This window comes from Mercurialis annua, linkage group LG4 (assembly GCF_937616625.2).
Source record: "Mercurialis annua linkage group LG4, ddMerAnnu1.2, whole genome shotgun sequence".
NCBI classification, from domain to species: Eukaryota; Viridiplantae; Streptophyta; class Magnoliopsida; order Malpighiales; family Euphorbiaceae; genus Mercurialis; species Mercurialis annua.
The window spans coordinates 40,450,486-40,467,484 of record NC_065573.1 but is presented as its reverse complement, the minus strand read 5'-3'; the positions used below and the strand labels follow the sequence as shown (position 1 = coordinate 40,467,484).

At 30.7% G+C, this 16,999-nt stretch overlaps 3 protein-coding genes across 3 annotated transcripts; 1 reads left to right on the top strand and 2 right to left on the bottom strand.

The window, feature by feature from the left end:
- The first annotated feature begins 294 nt into the window (after positions 1 to 294).
- On the top strand, positions 295 to 1,904 carry LOC126678166 (uncharacterized). Its single transcript, XM_050373058.2, has 6 exons — positions 295 to 521; positions 605 to 666; positions 776 to 911; positions 1,006 to 1,078; positions 1,181 to 1,246; positions 1,539 to 1,904. Exons 1-6 carry the CDS (start codon positions 376 to 378, stop codon positions 1,752 to 1,754), a joined length of 699 nt encoding a protein of 232 aa, XP_050229015.1. The 5' UTR covers positions 295 to 375; the 3' UTR covers positions 1,755 to 1,904.
- Positions 1,905 to 2,092: 188 nt separating this feature from the next.
- LOC126678167 (protein PXR1-like) lies at positions 2,093 to 3,019 on the bottom strand. Its single transcript, XM_050373059.2, has 2 exons — positions 2,352 to 3,019; positions 2,093 to 2,258 (listed from the first exon to the last, which is right to left on the bottom strand). The coding sequence occupies exon 1, from the start codon at positions 2,890 to 2,892 to the stop codon at positions 2,407 to 2,409; it is 486 nt and encodes a 161-aa protein (XP_050229016.1). The 5' UTR covers positions 2,893 to 3,019; the 3' UTR covers positions 2,093 to 2,258; positions 2,352 to 2,406.
- A 6,676-nt stretch (positions 3,020 to 9,695) lies between these two features.
- Positions 9,696 to 11,889, bottom strand: LOC126676323 (uncharacterized). The gene is made up of 2 exons (XM_050370502.2): positions 11,501 to 11,889; positions 9,696 to 9,810 (listed from the first exon to the last, which is right to left on the bottom strand). The coding sequence occupies exons 1-2, from the start codon at positions 11,825 to 11,827 to the stop codon at positions 9,805 to 9,807; spliced, it is 333 nt and encodes a 110-aa protein (XP_050226459.1). The 5' UTR covers positions 11,828 to 11,889; the 3' UTR covers positions 9,696 to 9,804.
- Between the last annotated feature and the right edge of the window lie 5,110 nt (positions 11,890 to 16,999).

The window sequence follows — 16,999 nt, the reverse complement described above, 5'->3', positions numbered from 1 at the left end:
ATCGGGACATATGAAGAGCATACTTAGTTCTTTTTCACTCTATTTTTTTTAAAAAAAAAAGTATAATTAAAATTGAAAATTAAAAAATAAATTTAAATTGACGATCCTAAAAATTTGGGACATAATAAAAAAATAAATAAAGATGGGATATTTATAGATAATTAAGTCTAAAAGCAAACATAAATTTCTCTTCTTTCTTTGCAATTTCATAGTCTTCATGGGTCAATAGGCCCATGAGCCGTTTCGGTATATCTGAGCCCAAAATACGGTCTGTGATTAAAATGGCGGGAAAATTGGATGTTCAGCAACTTCCACTAAGCAACACTAACGAACATTCTACTAATCCTTCATTTCTAGGGTTTGAGAACTAACAATATGACCAGTTCTTCTGCACCTCCGGCAAAGCGAAGAAGAAAAAATCAATCCAAACTTACAAATGACTCGTCGTCCTTACCAGCGTCACCCGTGGTCGTCTTTGCTCATGGCGCCGGTGCTCCTTCCTCTTCCGATTGGATGACCAGGTATCTTTTCCCCCCACTTTTCATAATTTTGCTAAGATATCTATGTAATTATTATTTTTATTTGTTTACTTCAAATTATGTAGATGGAAGGAAATGTTGAGAAGTTCTTTAAACGCAATAGAAGTGGTGACATTTGATTATCCATGTAATTCTTTCTCTTTAATTTTACTTTATCAAAGTATTAAATAGTAGGTTTTAGTTTTTAGTGACACGATATTTAGGTTGTCACTAATGACATTTGGTATTTTTGATAGATTTTTCTGGTGGGAAAAAGAGGGTTCCACCAAAAGCAGAGAAATTGGTAGAGTTTCATAAAGATATTGTGAAAAAAACTGCTGCTAAATACCCCGGACACCCTTTAATTATGGCCGGCAAATCAATGGGTTCTAGGTATACTATTACAATAACAAATTCTTATGACAGTTGTTCTTATTTATATGTTTGCATTATACAGTTGTTGATTTTTTATTTGGCTTTGTTGTAGAGTGAGTTGTATGGTTGCAGCTGAGGATGATATTGAAGCATCAGCACTAATTTGCTTGGGATACCCACTTAAGGTTTTCGCTATTAATCATGCTAAACATTATGCATTATTTATTTCTGAAATGGGAACTTGGATCAAATAAATGGATTAATTTCTAGTTGATCAATCCTTTCAGGCCAGGAAGGGAGCTGTGAGGGATGAGACACTATTGCAACTTCAAGTCCCTGTAATCTTTGTACAGGTAATAACATTTGACGTAAGCTTTATAATGTATATATCAGATGACAACTAACGTTTGTCTCAATGATTACATTCTCGGTGTGTCATACCTTATAGGTTTGACATAATGATCTGAAACGTTTAACCATGTTATGTGTGGCATTTTGTTAATTTTGTGTTTTAGTATCCTCTATCACATGTGTTTTGAAACTTTTACATTGTTTTTGTTGCATTAAAGCTTGTTATTGTCTGATTTGTGTCCATGCTATTTTCCTCCTTTATGCATGCATTTGTGTCTCTTTAAACATGTGAAGGGTAACAAAGATGGGCTGTGTCCCCTTGAAAAGTTGGAAAATGTTCGCAATAAGATGAAGTCACAAAATGAGTTACATGTGATTGATGGTGGTGATCATTCGTTCAAGATAGCGAAGAAGCATCTTCAATCAAAGGGTTCAACACAAGACGAAGCTGAAGATCTTGCGATTCAGGCTGTTGCACCATTTGTTTCCAGGTGTCTTAGAGGAAAGTGACTACTTTTTTCCAACTTATGGTTTCTTAACTGTCTGATCTTCTTTGTACTTTAATGTTAGGATTGTAACTTGGTCTATTTGTGCATAGTGATACATGCATTGAAGTTTTGTTCAATGAGATTGTATATATTTCAGTGCTTTTGACCTTTACTTTTTGTTTTCCAAGGCCGTTAGATAATTTTTTTTATGTAATTAGTAATTACAGAGATTGAATCAATTCACGTTAATATAAGGTCCTCGTATGTATTCTTACTTTCAGTCCTCCTTTTGAGAGTAACGAGTCTTGGAATTGCAGATAATATGAGATTGGCTACTGCTAAGAAATTGGAGATGCAGCATTTATCAAACAACCTATATATTATTCATGAATCATCTGACGGATTCAGCTACAAGTTTTTATAATTAAGTCACACTTATTTAATATGCTGTTTTATTTTCTTCCTCGCACTTTATGATTTATAGGTTATGGTGGCAGACATTCTGGCTTGACTTGAGCTCTCAATCCTGTAAACATTGAACAGATAAATTGAGTTACATGTATATGTGTGTGTATAATACTGAAATGCATTCACATAACTATCAGTGTAATAAGCTAACATTATTTATGTTGTTTCCTCCTTGCTGATCTTTAGTCATTGCCACTGCTACTATCCTACTGCTTTTTATGCCCGGCCTTCTCTTTTTTCTTATCATCCCCTTTCTTTTCCTTGTTTTCCTTATGATCATCCTTTTCTTTCTTCTCTTTCTTTTCCTTGTGATCACCCTTTTCTTTCTTTTCCTTGTGATCATCCTTTTCTTTCTTTCCCTTGAGATCACCCTTTTCTTTCTTTTCCTTGTGATCATCCTTTTCTTTCTTTCCCTTATCATCCTTTTCTTTCTTTTCCTTCTTTTCTTTTTGGTTTTTCATTTTTGTTTCACACTTTGCTTGGCAACCAATGCTGGCAGAGTCATGGGGGTGTGCCTGGTTACTCTGCGCTCGGCTCTGGTTCCCGGTGGTGTGGGTGTGAGATAGTTGAGCGAAGTTTTGGCCCTGGCTGCCGCCATGCTCCTCGTGGCTGTGACTTTGGACAGGCAATACCTGGTATTCTTTGTGGAACATGGTGACATCAAAAGGTTTCTTCATCTGCATTGAGGCCATGATGGTTGAGGCAATTGTATGTATTTTCTGGTGAGTGCTCTTAAGCTCTTTTTAATTATCTGCCTGCTGCTTTATTTCCCCTTCAGAACATAGTTTTATAGGGTTGCATGGAGTTAATGGGAATCATTCAATTCTGTGTCATCCTCAGGATCTGCTTCTCTTACATAATGGGCCTATGAACTGTGCTAAAGAATTTATATAGCTTTCTCATCCAAATTATTGAGCATAGAATAAATGCAATCTTTATATCTCTACTATTTTTAGCATGTTCAAGTTGCGTTTCATCTTTTCTATCTCCACCCAAACATGCTTGTTCTCTGTGCTTGTAGCGATGGGTATCAAAATATGTACCGTCTAAAGTATGCTTTCTATCCTATTTCACGAGAATCTGTCTCCACAGAGAATATATGCTTGCTTTAATAATGTGAAAGGTTCGTTCACATTATAGGATGTTGTGACTGTATAAAGTTCTTACTCCTTACCACTCTGTTAGCAGGACCAAGTGGATCTTTCTTGGTTTACATAGCATTACCAATTATGGGATTTAGTATTGTAATTGGTTCTCGTTTAAAGTTTATTAGGTCTATTAAACAATCAAAACATGCATGATTTAATTTTGATTATTGGACTTTCTGTTGAAGGATATATTTATGTATATTTTATACAGCCTAATATGTAGTAATTGTTACTGTGATTTCACTGATTTGCAATATGTTGGTCTTGAAAATTCTTTCTAGTGTTGACTAAGTTGTGTTGCAGCAAAGTTAGTATTTTTTTTATTTGAGCAAAGGGTTATCTCGGTCCTTGAACTTGTGGGACAAGATCATATAAATCAAACTTGGCCTTTTTTGAAAATTTAGTCAATGACTCTTCAAAACAAGGCCAATTTCTTTTACTCTTGTGATTCTAGAGCGCCTGAAAAACAACATAAAAAATGTTAAATACAAATATGTTGGTATTATTGATATCTTATATTAATGACGTATTAATATAAGATATCAAATGAAAAATACAATTATGTTGAAATTGGCATAAGATATTAAATAAAAATATCTCTTCGGTTGCTTTTCTTGGGCTCTGAAAACATACAAGTGGATGTAATTAGCATTAGTTATGAATTAAATTATAAAAATAGGTCAAGTTTGATTTATATGAGACGTCCTATATGTTCAAGGACCGAGATGACCTTTTACTCATTTTTATTTGCCAATTTTAAGAAATAATAGTAAATTTTATGTTCTTACTTTCGCGCTCTTGATCATATATCTTTAACTTAAAAGTGTAATTTTGATATTGTAGATAATACAAAAATCAAATGCTAACTGTTCATTGAAATGAGTATTTCGTTTACAGATGTATGTCACACTTTTCATGAATAGTAGATGTACTTCATTTATGCTGTAGAACTTGCTTTTGTATTTACATCGTAGTTCATAAGCCATAATTACTGTTGTGAGGAACTTCCAGCTGATTTGGACCCCAACTTCATTTTCTGTTCGTTCTGCAAATCACAATACTGGTCATAACCACATTTGATTATTTTTTTTAATTTTCTCCTGCAGATCATTCTTCTTGCATCCGCCTCTGCATTTCTCAATATATAAAATCATAAAGAGTGCAGTCATAGGCATTCTAAATCTAAGAGACGTGGTTCATTAACACAGTACAGCGTTCCCTTCAGTATCAGAAATTACTACGTCGATGGTAATCTCTGGAACCAAACAAACTTTCTTGTTAATTTTCACATTAGACTGTCTTCTAACTCAAACTTGCTCTTTTCGATTTCACTCTAGTTATTATGATCAGAGCTATGCTGATTGTTTTTGTGAAGATTGTTGATTTGCAATATGAGCCACCTTTCTACCGGTCTTTGGACGTGAAAATTCTAAGGGACCCAATTCCAAGTCGAACCCAATACTGCCGAACATTGGCAATGGCAGCGCCGAGAGCACTGGCAGCGCTGGGGTCGTTAGCAAGGGAGTCCACATCGTTTTGTGATTAGTGTTATGGTGCTGCTCTTGGCCCTGGATGCTGTTGTGCTCTTGATGGGTGTAAGTTTGGACTAGCAATAACTGATGTTCTTTGTGGAGGATGGTTCCCTCAGATGGTTTCTTTATCTGCATTGAGGCCATGATGGTTGAGGAAAAAAGTATGTCTTTTCTGGTGAGTTCTTTTAATTATCTGCCTGCTGCTTTATTTCCCCTTCAGAACACAGATTTATAGGGTTGCATGGAGTTAGTGGGAATTCTTCAATTCTATATCATTCTCAGGATCTGCTTCTCTTACATAATGGACTGATCGCAGCTTTGCTAAAGAATATATATTGCTTTCTCATCCAAATTTATTGAACATAGAATAAATGAATAATTTCTATCTTTACAATTTAGCATGTTCAAGTTGCATTTCATCTTTTCAATCTCCATCCACACACTCTTGTTCTGTGCTTGGAGTGATGGGTATCAAAATGTGTGCCATCTAAAATATGCTTTCTGGCCTATTTCATGATTATCTTTATCTACAAAAAAATAAATGCTCACTTTAATAATGTGAAAGTTCGTTCACATAGGATGTTGCGACTGTATAAACCTCTTACTCTAACGTACCACTCTGTTAGCAGAGCCAAGGGAGAAAAAAATGTCTTGGTCTATATAGCATTAGCCATGATGGGATGTAGTATTGGTTCTCGCTTAACGTTTCTTAGGGTCTATTAAACAGTCAAAACATTCATGATTTAGTTTTGATTAATGGACTCGCTGTTGTATATATATATATAGGCTGACATATAATTGTTATTGTGATTTGCAAATGTTGGTCTTGAAAATTCTTTCTAGTGTTGACTAATTCATGCCGTAGCAAAGTTATTATTTATTTGAGCAAAGGATTATCCCGGTCCTTGAATTTGTGAAACGGAATCATATAAATCAAACTCGTCACATTTTGACATTTTAGTCCATAACTCTTCAAAATAAAGCCAATTACATTCACTCTTGTAATTTACATTATTTTGGAGAGTTATGGACTAAATTGTCAAAATAGGTCCAGTTTGATTTAAATGAGACCGGTCTAAGTTCAATGATAGAGATTTCGTGTATAATTCCAACTTGAAAATGTATTATTGATATTGCAGATTATACAAGAATCAAATGCTTACAATGATTGTTCATTGAAATGAGTATTACTATTTTGGTTACAGACGTATACTGCAGATAACCAGATTTCAAATTTTTAATCTTCACCTGCAGATCATTCTTCTTGCATTGCCTCTGCATTTCTCAAAATATTAAATCATCAAGAGTTCAGCCGTGGGCATTCTATATCTAAGAGACGTGGTTGAGTAACGCCAATGTTTGTTATTTTATTTTGATTAATTCTTTTTTAATTTTGTATACATGGTTGTCATATTGACTAAAAAATTGGTTTGATTCGAATTTGGCTATAAAAGGAACATAATTTGCCAAAACTGTTTATATTTGCGAATTTTGAAAGATTTGATTATAACTGATAAAAGTTGCAAAGGTTTAGTATCTTTTGAGGTTTTGGTCTAACTAATTAAATTAGTTAGAAACAAGTTTGAATTTTTGTTGGGTAAATATATATTTAATGAGTTGGATATATTAGGATTATTGATTTTATTAATTAATTATACTAATAATTAAAATAATATAGGCACCGTTTGTATTGATGGATTCTAAACGATGGATTTTAAACAATCAATGGATTTGGACAAAATCCATCGTTTGGCTCAAAAAAAATTAATAGAATCCATGAATTTATAAATGGGCTTTTTACACAAACAACCTACATTTACTAATTATTTACTTTTATACATGACATATTTTCCACTTACTAAACTACCACACACGGAGCTAATTATAACTTTTATACGGATCTTATATATTCAGCCCTATTATGACAATTTCATTTATTTTCTCTCTCCTCATCATTCATTCTCTCTTCTTCTCAGCTCATATTTCTCTTTCTTCCTCTCACCTCATTTTCCTCTCTCTTCTCTACCGTTTTTTATTTTTTTGTTCCGTCGTCTTTCGCTTCGCCGTCCTTCGCTCCTCCGTCATCGTTCTCATCATCATCTTCGTTGTCATCTTCGCCAACGCCATCATCTCCTCTACTCGTCGTCGTCATTTATTTGATTTCAGATCTACAATTTATTCATTCTTCTTCTTTTTATTTTCAGATCTATACTTTTTTTTACTGTTTTTCACCATTAAACATGTATAGAGATTATATTTCAAGAATATAATGCTAATTTCATGTTATGTAATATCAATTAATGGTTATATGGAATAATTTTTTGTTATTTCTGTATTTTTTTGTGTTTGGTTGTATTTCTGTGTTTTTTTATTCTGCAGCTCGATTTGTTGATGATGGTTGATTGCTGAAATATTATAATATTACAGTGATGTTGATTTTATGTTGATTTTGTGTTGATAATCAGTTGGTATTTCCTTAATTTTAACATTGAAAAAATTTATTCTAAAAAATACATTAGCAAATTAGATAATTTTGTGCGTGAAATAAACTAAAAAAAACAAAATTTAAATGAGATTAGATAAGAATATGTTAGCACTATCATGTTGACAAGTTGTTGATTTCTTGTTGATATTTTATCGATTGTCACAATTTTTCAAAAAAATATGTTTTATTTTATTCCTTATGTTGATTCGTTGTTGATTTATTGTTGACGTTACGTCGATATGTATTTCAACTTTTTTTGATTTTCAATTTTATGTTGACATGTTGTTGATATACTGTTGATAACATGTTGATTTTTCAATCATTGAAAGAAAAATAAAGTTAGTCTTAAATTGATGTATTAATGAACTATTGATATGTTTTTGATAATATGTTGATTGTTTTTGACTTAAATCAATCAATGTTCTCATTTTACAAACATCTTGACTAAATTAACATTAATTGTTGATTCGTTGTTGATTTATTGTTGACATTATGTTGATAAGTATTTTAACTTTTTTTGATTTTCAATTTTATGTTGACATGTTGTTGATATACTGTTGATAACATGTTGATTTTTCAATCATTAAAAGAAAAGTAAAGTTAGTCTTAAATTGCTGTATTGATGAGCTGTTGACATGTTTTTGATAATATGGTGATTGTTTTTGGCTTAAATCAATCGATGCTCTCATTTTCCAAACATCTTGACTAAATTAGCATTAATTGTTGATATCATCTTGACATTATGTTGATAACTTGTTAATATGATAGTAGTAATTCTACTAAAGAACAATAAAGGTACAAAATGTTTAAAATAAATGAATCAGATAAAGATGTTAGCAGAGTAAGTAATCAAAACAATATGAAAAAACAACAATAATTCAAATGAAAAAATAAAATTATTCTTACATATAAAAATAAAAATATATTAAATATACACCAACACAACAGTTCACAAATTAAAGAAATCTATTTCAAAATATATTTTTTTCCTCAATTCTCTTTGCAGCTGCACAGTTTCTTCAAAATCACTTGTATAATTGTTTTGCGTTCCACCTCTCATACCTAACTAAATTTCGACAAAGACGGCTATGATACAGTTTCATTTCATCCAACGAAAGTTTATTTTCACAGACAATATTATCTTATTTGTCAATGTTAAAATAAAAAGAATCAGTAGATATCAACATAATATCAACATAAAGTCAACATAAAATCAACAACACTGTAACATTACAATAATTCAGCAATCAATCATCAACAACAAATCGTTCTGCAGAATAAAAAAAAACGCAGAAATACAACAAAACACAAAAAAATGCAGAAATAATAGAATTTTATTATATAAAATCACAAAATTATTATATATAACATGAAATAAGTATTAGATTCTTTAAAGATACTCTTTATACATGTTTAATGGTGAATCAACAGTAAAAGATAAACAAATTACAGATCTGAAAATAAAAAAAAGAACAAAAAATTTCAGATCTAAAATTAAAAAGATAAAAGAAAGATGGCGCGGCGAGACAAAGGCAAAACGATGGAGGCGAAACGGCGGAGGCGCAACAGCGGAGGCGGAACGGCGGAAGCGAAGGAGTAGAAATCGTGAATTTTTTTTCACAACTCAAAAGAATTTACTGTTATATAAGTAAGAACGGTTGAGATAATGATGAAATAGAAATGAAAATGAGAGAAGCAAGAGGAGTCGTGCAGTAATGGAGTAATGGAGATAACTCACAACAAAATCGTGGAGAAGAGAAGCGAAAATGGCGGAGAAGAATGAAGAAACCGTCAATTGAGAAGGAAAATAAGAAAACGGTAAAAAAGAAAGAAATAAAAAAAAAAAGGTTAGGTTTCATAAAATTGATGGTGTGAAAAGTAAAGATATGCATTGGGCTGTATAAAAGTAAAGTCTAGCCCAAATCCTGTATTTTATATAAAAAGCCCTTTATAAATCCTCTCATTTTTTACAATCCATCATTTTTGAGGGTTTTGATTTCCCACCTACTAGGTGGGAAAGTCCAAATCCACCATTTTTTATGAATGATGGATTGTTATACTATTTATTTTTTTCCATAAATAATATTAAAAATTCATTGATTTTGTTTTCAATCCAAACAATGGAAAATTTAAAATCTATGGATTGAAATTCCATTGATTTAAAATCTATCGATTTTGTTAAAACTATGGATTTTAAAAACCCTCAATCCAAACGGTGCCATAAAGGATATTAGTAGTTAATTGCATGTTTCCTCCTCCATCTGTATATTTATATATTAGTGTAGATATGTATAATATATAATGTATAAATAACCAAAATAAACACCCAATAAAACATGCAAGGTTTATTTATTAATATTCTCCATAAACGTTCATTATTTAGTACACACAACAGATTTCATCATGCCATGCCACCACCGCATCCTTCAGCTCCATCTCTTATTTCTGAAAACATGTAAAAAGGAATATAGTCACCAAAAAATAAAGGGAAAAGAGGCAAATATGCCCTTATCGTTTAGGATATGGAGCAAGTAGACCCTCTTTGAATTTAGGATCTCAATTAAGCCCTTAACGTTTCAGAATCAGATCATATAAGCCCCTCCGTGTAACGGCGTTAATGAAACGTTAGTTTCTGCCTACGTGGAATGTCCATATCATATTCCACGTGGCCAAACAGAAGCAAATATGTCCTTATGGTTTAAGATGAGAGCAAATATGCCCCTATAGTTAAGAGTGGAAGCAAATAAGCCCTTTATGAATTTTCTATCTCAATTAACCCCCTGAAATTTTAAAATCAGCACATCTAAACTCCTTTGTCTACCATCGTTTACGAAACGTTATATGTCATTACATGGTTACGTGGAATATTCATATCATTTAATATCTCGGATAAAAAAATCACATAATTTAAAAATCATTTTATATTTCAAATAAAAGTTTAGAGACATTTTTAGCCCTTTTTCATATTATATAATTCTCTTCGACTCTTCTCCTTTCTTTTGTTGGTTATCCACCATATTTACCACGTCTTTTTCCATATGTCACATCAATTTACAACCATCTCTATTTGTCAATTCAAATCTAGATAGGTTCGAGCTAACAAACACATCATATGTATGTCATCAAATCCAGGTGGGTTCAAAACAGACAACAAACAGACGTAAGCATGAAGTAACATTATATAGCGTTTCGTTAACAATATTAGATAAAGGGGTTTGGATGTGCTGATTTTGAAACGTTAAGGGCTTAATTGAGATCGGAAATTTATAAAGGGCCTATTTACTCCTTCCGTAAACCATAGGGACATATCTGCTCCCGTCTTAAACCATAAGGGCAAATTTGCTTCCTTTTAGCTACGTGGAATATGACATGGACATTCCACGTGGACCGAAAGTAACGTTTTGTTGACGCTGTTACATAGAGGGGCTTATATGGTATGATTTTAAAACGTTAGGGGCTTAATTGAGATCCGAAATTCAAAAAGGGCATATTTACTCTATACCCTAAACGATAGGGGCATATTTGCCCCTTTTCCCAAAAATAAATTATTTGAAACAAGTCTAACCGCGCGTACGTAGTTACTGAATTAAATTTTATCATTTCTTCTTTATATTTTGGAATCCAAATTTTATTTTTTCAACAACAAAAAGTTACTCGATAAATTCAAACAAATTATTCATTATGTGATCGATAATAGAATACGTGGCCCTCAACCTTTAGTCACATAAGCAATTAATAACCAAAATTGATATAGTAATCCAGGGGCGGAACTAGGGAGGGTCGAAGAGGGTCGGCCGACCCTCCTCGCCGGAAAAAAATTAAAAAAAAATAGATTTTTCGGATTTTTTTTCCGTAGGGGCGGTTATAACCGCCCCTAGAAACCGCCCCTACATGTGTTAGGGGCGGTTTTTTTTCTGTAGGGGCGGTTTTAAACTGAAAATTAACACATTTAAATTGTTTTATAGCAGTTTATTTTTTTTAAATAGCCGAACGTAAAATTTCGACCCTCCTAAATTAATGTCCTGGTTCCGCCACTGAGTAATCTCATATTTTAGAAAAATTAAAGTTGAAATAAAATATAACCGAAAGTGTAAAAAAGCTATAGTTCAGTAACCGTAATCTATCTAATACTTGCCTTCTTCCTTCCAGATTTCTCATCGTCACTGTCGCTCTCGCTGCTGCTGCTGCTGTCGCTATTTCCAGAAATACCCTCTTTGATCTTATGGAGCAGACCTCTCTTTTTGGGCTCACCATTGGTTCTCCTGGTCTTTCCATGCAAATATGTCCCATTAGCAGCAGTAGCTCCGAAGGGGGCATGCCCTTGTTTGGTCTGATGGGTTTCATCTTTCTTGAAGACAGAGCCAACCATTCCGGAGAATTTTTGGCCCAGTGATGGCTGTTTTTGGTGCTGCTCTTGATTGTACGACTGCCCAACTGGTTTGAAGTACTGAACTGAGGCCATTTTGTTGGTTTAGAGTGTAATGTAATGCCTTTTTTGTGTTGCTGTTTATGGTTGTATGAAGCAAAATTTAAAGATTATATATAGAGTTGGAGTTAGTGGAGATTGGGAATCATTTTTTAGCTTTGATGCTTTGGATATTTCTTTTCTAATATGGGCACAAACAAGTGGTATATATATGTTCTTCATGTCACCATTATTGATTGAAGAATAAAATTCATTTTCATTTTCATTTTATGATTTCGTAGTATTCTGGTGTGTTTATATGTTCACTTTGTACTCTTTTGGATTAAGATTTTTTATTTTGGGCAATTTGACAAGATAAGAATTGGAATCAGATTTCGGAAACCACAACAATTGGGCTCAATTTATATTTCATCTGATCTGATGTGTATTTTATATGAATATCACATTCAGCTAAGGTTTAGATTTCAGTTTCCATTCAATTTCTCAAACTACCAATAATAAAAGTCATTGTAAACAACTAAAAATTACTAAAATATATGATTAAATCAAGTTTTTTTTGCTAAATGTTACTAGAATTATTGGTAGATACTCCTAATTTAATTAATCTTAAACCATACCGATTTATGTAAAATTTCTTATGAAGCTTCTTTTCTTCTTAAAGAAATGCATGGATAAGAAGAGTACAAACGAAATATGAAAATACTAGTATATGTTTTTTGCTGGTTTCTGATCACCCATCTAATAGAGTTGCCATTAATGCACCAACTCGTCTGAAAAGGATAAACCACTCTCCAATCCTATGTGATTTATTAGGGGTGGGCAAAAAAAACTGGTCAAACCGATTAACCGAACCGAAACCGGAAAGTCAAACCAGAAAATGTGGTTAACAGGTCCAACGGTTTACGTTTAGGTTTTGATTTTTAGTTTTCATGGTTAATGGTTTAGGTTTAGGTTTTGAATTTTTAAAAATCGTGGTTAACCGGTTTATATATATATATATATTCATATATTTTTAATAATTAATAAGATATATTTTCTATAAAATAATATGGATTTTATAATATACACAATAAATCTAAATATAAAAATATATTGACAGATATTTTATTTAGGAATATTTATATATTTTAAGAGAATTTATATATGAAGATATTTTAAATTTTTTTTAATTAATATATTTATTTAACATACATAGGAATATTTAAGTCTATAAATAGTAGAAAGTGGACGTAAACAACACCACAAACAATTCGAAAAATACAAACCTAACTTTAATATTACTCATAAATTATTTGTAAATAATAATAGTTTTAAATATTTGCATTGACTTAACTATTCATAAGATAGTTTACATTTATATATTTTTTTAATATAATTAGACTTTCTATAGTTTTTTTTCTTTGCTAAAAAATAAAATAGAATTGAAATTTTATCTTTTTTTGTCTTTGATTTTTCTAATGGTTATATGGTTAAAAACCGCTAAATTGAAAAACCGAACCGTTTTTTATGATTAACTGATTTACCGGTTAACTGTTTGAAATTTTAGATTTAGGTTTTTAATTTTAAAAACCGTATTAAAATTGACTGGTTTACAAATGAGAAAATTACACAAATGGGCTAAATAAGGGTCTTTTTTATATTTTTGCTAAGACTGTCAAAATCTTTCAGTTGTGCTAACTTTTTCTTTACATTTAATGTCATTAAACGGGATTATTTTACATGTTTTACGTGAATCATCTCTACCCTACATGTGTCACTTTCATTTCTATTTCTATTTCTATTTCTCCATGCCTACCCTCATCTTCGTCCTTCTCTGTCTTGATTTTCTTATCACCCAGTAGCCGCACAGCCTCCTTGAAAACCCTAACCCTTAAAAACCCAAAAAAAAAACTAGAAATGGGTCGTGTAATCCGCGCCCAACGTAAAGGAGCAGGCTCCGTATGCAAATCCCACACTCACCACCGGAAGGGTCCTGCCCGATTCCGTTCACTGGACTTCGGCGAGCGAAATGGGTACCTAAAAGGAGTAGCAAACGACATCATTCACGATCCGGGTCGTGGAGCTCCGCTTGCAAAAATTACATTTAGGCATCGATTTCGTTACAAGCATCACAAGAAGCTATTTGTTGCAGTAGAAGGGATGTATTCATGACAATTCGTTTACTGACAAGGAAAGCTAATTTGATGATGAGAAATGTGTTGCCTTTGAGGTCAAATTCTACAGGAGTATTTTTTTTTTATATAATTAATAAAATGCAGTTTTTCTTGCTGCTCTGATTGCTCAAAAGCATAATGACTTCTATTATTGCATTATTTGTTGAGATAATAACAAATAGTCTTTTTCTTTCAGAATGTCTCCTATGCTTATGTAAAAAAAGATTAATTGTTATTATGAAATTGAAATTTATTGAAATTTTGTTAAAGAAACAATTCATTTTCTGTTTTGTTTTTCTTTTCAATTTTATATTCTTTTGCACTTTGATATTATTCAATGCTACTGAATTCTATTCTTTTATTTCACATGCGCGCGGGATTCATGTTTGCCAAATAACATGACAAAAAGTGGTACTTTATTTTGCAAGAATTTCTTTTTTTTAAGGTTACAGACACACAAAAATTATTTTATACACCTTACAAAGCATGTGGCATATTTTTATTAGAGAGTAATTTAATTTATTTCAATTTTTAACAATAAAGCTTAATTTAATTTATTTGCTTTAAAAAATGACGGTACATTTCTTTAGAAAATGTAATAACACTATAAATGAAAAAGTGACGTATTATTATGTATTTGAGATGTATTATCTATTTATATTATTTAAGAGATATGTTATTTTTTATGCATTATGTGATATGGATTAGTATATTATTATTTGCTAACTTCGAGATACATGTTTGATACATATCGGATACAAATATTATACATCTCAAATACATGTCAGAAACAGCTCAAATATATTATTTTTAAATACATACATACATATATATATATATACATACATACATATATATATACATACATACATATATATATTAATTCATTAAATATATATCATAATATCTTAATGAGAAGTTTAGTATATTGTTTTATTTTTTTAGAAAATGTATCTGAGTTGTCTCGGAGATATATACAAAATGTATCTCAGTTGTCTCTGATACATTATCGATACATCTCTGATACATCGTGGGATAAAGATGTAGAGGAAGCGATTAGAACTTTCAGGTATAAATAGCTAGAAGAACTGTGAAAGTTCGTTGCAACCAAACCTCATCAACCTCGTCATTCAATCCATTTGTTGGAAGTGAATAAATCATTTTTTATATTGTTACGATAAATAACTATAAGAATATGTATCAAATGTGTTGTATAGATGTATCTGAGATATACTTTTTCAATAAGTTTCATTAATAGTATGTGACTGTCTTTGAGATACATTTTAAATACATATCAGATACATATGCTATACATATCAGATACATGTTAGAAACAGCTCAAATACATTTATTTTTAAATATATATATATATATATATATATATATATATATTAATTAATCTATATATATATATATTAATTAATCTATCAAACGTGTTTGACATGTTTCTTAGATGTATTTATAGATAAATTTTTAATATATAATTTATATATGATAAATATATCCTTGATATGTGTCTTCTCTTCAATGGTGGTACCTCAATGCCTTCGAGATACATTTTCGGTACATCTCACATTTTCGATACATCTCGGATATATCATCTATACATATCAGAAATACCTCTCAAAGAATATTTACATATATATATATATATATATATATATATATATATATATATATATATATATATATATATATATATATATATATATATATTAGATGTATTTTTTAGATCCATCTTTCATATACAATTTAAACATGATAAATTTATCATTAATACGTATCACTAATAAATAATTTATACAATTTATGGAGCATGCGACATATTTTTTATTATATGTTATAAATACATTTCAACTACTCGTAAGTTATATATCCAGTGCGTTAAATATATAACTCAAATACAAATACTATACATATTCGATACATCTTTTGTACATATCAGAAATAGTTTAGACGTATATTCTTTATTTTAATATATGTATTATGTGTGTATTTTGAGATGTAGTATTAAAATTATTATTTGTTAATTTCTTTTATATGTTTATTTTTATTTCTAATTTATGATTTCAACAAAAAATTTAGCAAGAAGTTTAGTATACTGTATTATTTTAAGAGAATGTATCTAAATTGTATTTGAGATGAACACAAAATGTATCCGAGTTGTTTCTACAATCTTATAGATTGAACTCCAATTCGCTGATAAATTATCGATAGATCTCTGATACATCGTGGATAGTAGTGGTTGTAATTTATTAGAGCTAGTAAATAAAAAGAGTCGTGAAGTAAATTGTATCCGTTTAAATAGTTTTTGTGATACATAAATACTACTTATTAATAATATAGTTTTGAGACACATAAATAATATATATAAATAATATATGTAGTATTTTTATCAATGGCGATAAATTTGATGAATGAGATAAATATTATATTTTTTTGTACATCATATATATATAAAGATGTTTATATTGATAAAAGTTGAGTTAAAAAATCATAATTTATTATTTTTATATTTCAATTTATAGTGGATAATAACATATCAAAAAATTATTGATATTATTATTTGATGCGTAAATTTTAATTAAAACACGTGATACATATATTTTTTAATTTAAAATATATTATACATACACCTAAGAGACACATAAATAATACATATTAATAATACTTTTATTTATTTATTTTTATTTTAGAAATATGAAAAAATAATAGTCAGATATGTTTTTGATACATATCCGATACATAATAGATACATAAATGATACATGTTTGAATATTTTTAAAAACTGACGCGTGACTGACGCGTGACTGACGCGCGTGTCAGACGCATGTCAGACGCGTTTCTGACGCGTTTTTGACCCATTCTGACGCGTTTTTGACTTTTGTTGTTTGTTTTGGGTGTGCCATGTGTTGCATCCTCGTTGGGAAGGTATTGAATGTAAACTTTTAGCCTTTTTAGGTGCTCATGTAATTTTTCAGCAAATTTAGCATTTTTGTTATTTTCTTCCTCTTTTTGAATATTTCTGTTATTTTCTCTTTACAAATTATTCTCA

What these genes read in the sequence shown, in the direction of transcription:
- LOC126678167 (XM_050373059.2), bottom strand. Translation starts at nt 2,892, where the DNA reads ATGGCCTCAATGCAGATGAAGAAACCTTTTGATGTCACCATGTTCCAC.
- LOC126678166 (XM_050373058.2), top strand. Translation starts at nt 376, where the DNA reads ATGACCAGTTCTTCTGCACCTCCGGCAAAGCGAAGAAGAAAAAATCAA. An exon ending in GGTGACATTTGATTATCCAT is followed by an intron (nt 667 to 775) that starts GTAATTCTTTCT and finishes TATTTTTGATAG; the next exon opens with ATTTTTCTGGTGGGAAAAAG. An exon ending in GCTTGGGATACCCACTTAAG is followed by an intron (nt 1,079 to 1,180) that starts GTTTTCGCTATT and finishes CAATCCTTTCAG; the next exon opens with GCCAGGAAGGGAGCTGTGAG.
- LOC126676323 (XM_050370502.2), bottom strand. Translation starts at nt 11,827, where the DNA reads ATGGCCTCAGTTCAGTACTTCAAACCAGTTGGGCAGTCGTACAATCAA.